Source organism: Monoraphidium neglectum, assembly GCF_000611645.1.
Source record: "Monoraphidium neglectum strain SAG 48.87 unplaced genomic scaffold scaffold00649, whole genome shotgun sequence".
Classification (NCBI taxonomy): domain Eukaryota; kingdom Viridiplantae; phylum Chlorophyta; class Chlorophyceae; order Sphaeropleales; family Selenastraceae; genus Monoraphidium; species Monoraphidium neglectum.
In genome coordinates, this window is record NW_014012979.1 from 12,918 (window position 1) to 17,830 (window position 4,913).

Genomic DNA, 4,913 nt, shown 5'->3' on the forward strand with positions numbered 1-4,913 from the left:
TGCTGGCAGGCGCCTGACAGCGAGCGCATCTGCACAGTGGCTGCAAGAGGCGTTCACCTTCAAAACAGGAACTTGTAAGATCAGAGGGTCCAATCTAATGCCGCCAAGCCCCTGCAGGCTCGCAACAACGGCAGTACATATGTGCACAGGCACGAGTGTGTGTGTGTGTGTGTGGGGGGGGGGAGCGGAGAAACTGCTTGGCACCTTCCAAGCAATCAGCCGGCGACTTGTCGCGGTGCACCACAGACAATAACTGTGTGGCAAACGCCTGGCAAGATATGAGGAAAGACAAGGCAAACATTATGAACATGGGCGCCCCCAATGGCAGGCCGACAATGGCACATCAGGGGTCCCCGCAGGTGGATGCGGTTTGTCTTCCATCCTAATGGAGGGGCCGGCATGAATTAAGTGGCAGATGCGCCGCTGAGAAAAGGCCGACTTTAAGTGCGGGGTTGGCGCAAAAGCGGCTGGGCAGGCAGGCAGGCAGACTGGGGTGGGGAGGCAGGCAGGCAGGCAGGCAGGCAGGCGAGTATGTGGGTAGGGTGGCAAGCAGGCAGGCAGGCATGTGCTATGTGGCAGGCATATGCTATATGTATGATGTGCAAGCCCGCACGTCTTTGCAAAAAAGGCACAAAAAGGTTTCACAATTTTCAGGCTCTTAGACAAGGCTGGCCAGCACGCCGCGTGCTTCGGCCGTGAGATGAGACATCAGTGCGAGCGTGCATCCCTCTTCTTGGAATTCACAGCCCGAGTGCGGGCCTGTCTGTCCAGGTGTGGCACAAGGAACTGCAGTCAAAGGCAGGCTTACTGAAGCCCGCCCGCTGCCAAAAAAAGCAGCGTGCACCATGGCACGGCCGACAGTGTGTGAGACAGGCCGGCTGGAAGGCGTGCGGCTGAGAAAAGGCCGCAGGCGCGCGGTGCGGTCCACATTAGGAACGGCTGCTCACAATGGTGTGTGGCGCGAGCTGCAGCACGGGGCTGGTCGAGCAGTGGCGCGCGACCGGCTCGCGCGGGTGATGGCGAAGGCCTTTTCAGTCTGGTGTGCGCCCCACAAAGGACTCAGGCATCACATCGCTGAGGAAGCACCCCTGGGTCACTCACGGCACTAGACCTGCCCCTGGGCGTCCCGCCGCTGCCCCCCGCCGTCCTCCCGGGCGGCGGCGCCCGCCAGCAGCGGCTGGGCCAGCGCCGCGCCGGCGCTCGCGCCGGCAGCGGCGGCGGGAACGGCAGCGACGGCGCGCCGCGCGGCGATGGGTGGCGCGTTGGAGTAGAGGATGTAGTGTTGTACCTGCGACATGCGCGCGCGGGTGTCGGTAGCGTCGTCGGCGCGCGTGCTGGCGAAGAATACCCGCAGGCTTGCGACAGCCGCGAGCGTTTTTGCAGCGGCAAGCTGCGGGGCATCGATCGTACGCCTTCTGCCCCCCCTCCCCAAAGTGTCGATTGCCCGGCCCGCGCGCATCGCTCGCCAGCCCAACCAGTTGGGGCGTTTGACGCGTTCCGCACAAGGGCAGAAGCATATGAGATTGATCCCCATCGCCCTGTCCGTGTGGCGCTCGTGTGATGAAGCATGCGCTCACACCGCCTCTTGCCCACCCCAACCACCCTCTTCCTGGCCCATTCCCCCCCACGCACCATGAAAAGGGCGTCAAAAGCCATTGACGCCAGCGCCAGCCCGAGCTTGACGGGGTTGGAGGTTACGGGCGCCCCTGAGTTCGGATGTTTCGATGATGGCCATGAGTCAGGTTTAAGTGCGGGGGTGCGTGTGTGCGACCGTGTCTGAGTGCGTGTGAATGCATGTGGGTGCGCGCAAATGCGTGTGCGCGCGAATGTGCATGCGTCCACATGCGCACGTGTGCGCGCGCGTGTGTGTGTGTGTGCGTGTGTGTGCGTGTGTGTGTGTGTGCGTGTGTGTGCGTGTGCGTGTGCGTGTGTGTGTGTGTAGCGGTAGTTGTAGGTAGTTGTGAGAGGGGTGGCGCAGACTTGCCCACCGCAAGGGGTCAGGTCGGGCGTGCAATTTGAAAACCACGCCTGTGCATTTGAGCTGGAAGGGACGCGCCAAGCGGGCGCACACGCACACGCGTGTGCATTGCGGGCTCGCCGCTCACAGTCGCCGGTGGCCCAGCAGGTCAGCAGCTGCTGCCCCAGCGACAGCGCGCCCCCGGTGAAGTCCAGCAGGATGTTGAGGATCGACCAGCCCCGGGTGCTGCGGCGCCGCCAGTTGAGCGCGGCCTGGCGGGGCGGGCGGGCACGACAAACTTCAAAACGGGGCGGGTGAGAGGGGGTGAGCGCTGGGCACGGCAGGGCCGTGCAGCTGGACTGGCCCCTCGGGGCTGGCGCGCCCCCCGGCCCGGAGGTGTGCGATTCGGGGCGCGGGTGTGTCGCGGCGTGTGTGTGTGGGGGGAGGGGCTGCGGAGGCCAGTGCAGAGAGCGCACCTGTGGGATGTACTTGATGAGGGTGACCTGCGGACCAAAATACAGATGAGATGGAGCAGCCGTCAAGTGGGGCAGCGGTGTGCCAGGTGCGCGATGTGAGGGGCAGGCCTTGCATGCAGTAGCTGGAGGGTGCGCGCAGCTACTGGTAGGGTATGCATTCGCTGCCACCAGGCAGCCAGACGGTCAGGTGTGAGCGCGATGATGCGCAGTGCTGTCGGGCCGCAGGCGAGATGGCTTCAAGCGCGCCCGCTCATGCGTCGCGCCGGGAGCGGCCAAGGCCGCAAAGTAGCTTCAACAGCGCCTGCTCATGCGTTGCGTTGCGAGCGCCAGCGGCCGCCCCTCACCGCCATCTTGATCCAGGCGAGGAAATACAGCCAGTCCACCCAGTGCAGCCACGGCGCCGCCGCCGGCCCCAGCCACGACCACCGCCCTGCGACCGCCGCGCCGTACGCTGCTGCCGCCGCGGCCGCGGCCGCGACGCCGGCGGCGACGGCGGCGTGCACCCTCTGGCCCTTGGCGCGGGGGTAGGCGACGCACTGCGTCGCCGTCAGCAGCGTCACCAGCAGCGCGTGCAGGGCGAATGCCACGTCGTTCACCTCGACGGCGTAGGGGCAGAAACCGCCATACAGCAGCTCGGCCGCCTTTGGGCCCGCGCCCAGGAAGCTGCCGCTGATGGATTCAGGCGCCCCGCCGCCAGGGGCGCCGCTGCCCGCGGCCGCGGCCGCGCCGCCGAGCCTGTTCGGCTTCCGGGGGCACTCGAAGATGAAGAAGATGACGCAGTTGAAGGTGGCGTAGGCGGCCCAGCCGAGCAGGTTGAGGGCGAGGAAGTCTAGGGACAGGCCGGACACATTCTTCAGCCTGAAGTTCATGATTACCTGGTTTGGTCATGTAAGGTCATTACGCAAGGTGGTTGAGCAACGCGGTTCGGTGCCCTTGCATGAACAGGAAGGGGATGCCCGGGCACGCCGGCTCGGCGGGGTGGGGAGCCGCCGTGCGAGGCTGAAGCAACCTCGCGCATCTGCCCGTGCCGCTGGCGAGTTCGAAAAGTGCGGGCGCGCTGCTCCCTGCGGCATGCTTATATTGTGCGTGGGCCGCACGCGCAACTGCACACATGCTCAGGCATGCATGAGTTGCCTCCAGGCATGGAATTCCCGCTCTGTTGCTTCAAAGCCGATTCCCAGGAGCCTGGATGGCTCCAGAAGCCGGCTATCACATGGGCAATCCCGATTTCTCACCTGAGGATAAAATGACAGGCTCCAAGCCAGCGTATAAGACCAGCCTGTTGCCGCCTGCGCCCACGCTGCCCACCCCTGCAGCTTTGGGTTTGGCGACGCGGCGCCCATGGCGCAGCCTGCTGCAAGCACCAGCAGCAGCACACGCCAAGCGCCGCTCCCGTCGCTGCCGGCGACGCGCTCGTGGGCGCGCTGGCGTCGGCTGACGTCTTCGCTATCATCGTCCAAATCGTTCGCCACGTCTACATCTCTATAATCTCCTTGCAATTCGTGTCCTGGCCCGCGGCCCATCGCTGCTGGCGCCCCTCACGACGTACCTGAAGCGAGATTCTAAATTACTATGCAGTCCCTCATGGATACTGCGATTCGTTAGAAACTCGGTAACAGTGGCGAGCAGCAACACACGAGAAGCAGCAGTGTGGTGGGCAGGGAGGCTATGTCAAGCACTTGACTCATCGCAGAAGGTGGAGGCTGGATGTCAGCGTGTCAGCCGCCTGCCATATCAGCCTTTGGTCAAAAACGTGAGCAACAAAACTGCTGTGCGGTGCGCTTTGGTTTGGGCGGCTCCAGCAAGCGGCTCGCCGCAAGCCACATGGCTACTAAGCTACAGGTGGTCATGTCTTGTAGCTGTTGCAGACCTGTGGGGTTGTTGCACACCGGTGAGGTTGCGCGTGGCGGCAATTTCGCCCGATTATGGGGGCCATGCAGCAGTGCACCGATGCAGCGCTTTCCACATCGCCTGGCAGCTTCTACGGTTTTGACGTTGGCCGGCTGGCTCGCATTGCTGGGTGCGCCAGGTCTGGATTGCAGGGTCATGTCATGCAATGACATGGAAGCATGCAGAAAATTACTTGTAGGCCTGCTGGTGTGGGGTGTCATGGTGTGGCTGGAGAAAATATTACGGTGATTGTGGCCTTTTTCATTCTATCTGTGCGCGGTCGGCTGGTGCGACCGCCACCGGTACTTCCAAATGTTGTTTCAACATACAGTCCTCTGTCTCACACACCACATGGGCATGTTTCTCCAGAAATCCTCATTGATGGGGCAATCTGAGGCCCGGTTTCTATGGACGTGCAGCACTGTGCGGCACCTGGCGGCTGCGCATTTGGTGCCCTGTTGGTGCCCCTCTGCGGACACTGGAATGCCAGCTAGAAGACAGCGCATCCCAGGGCAGACCATCAGCTGTCTTGATCACGCAACATACGGTATACGATACTGAAAAGTGGCCCGCCAAATTGATCTCCACTC

At 63.3% G+C, this 4,913-nt stretch overlaps 1 protein-coding gene across 1 annotated transcript; it reads right to left on the reverse strand.

The window, feature by feature from the left end:
* Nucleotides 1–1,105: 1,105 nt before the first annotated feature.
* On the reverse strand, nt 1,106–3,302 carry MNEG_4606 (putative Cystinosin like protein; the record flags this gene model as incomplete). Its single annotated transcript, XM_014046919.1, has 5 exons — nt 1,106–1,390; nt 1,633–1,706; nt 2,106–2,229; nt 2,434–2,460; nt 2,778–3,302. 5 exons carry the CDS (start codon nt 3,300–3,302, stop codon nt 1,106–1,108), a joined length of 1,035 nt encoding a protein of 344 aa, XP_013902373.1.
* Between the last annotated feature and the right edge of the window lie 1,611 nt (nt 3,303–4,913).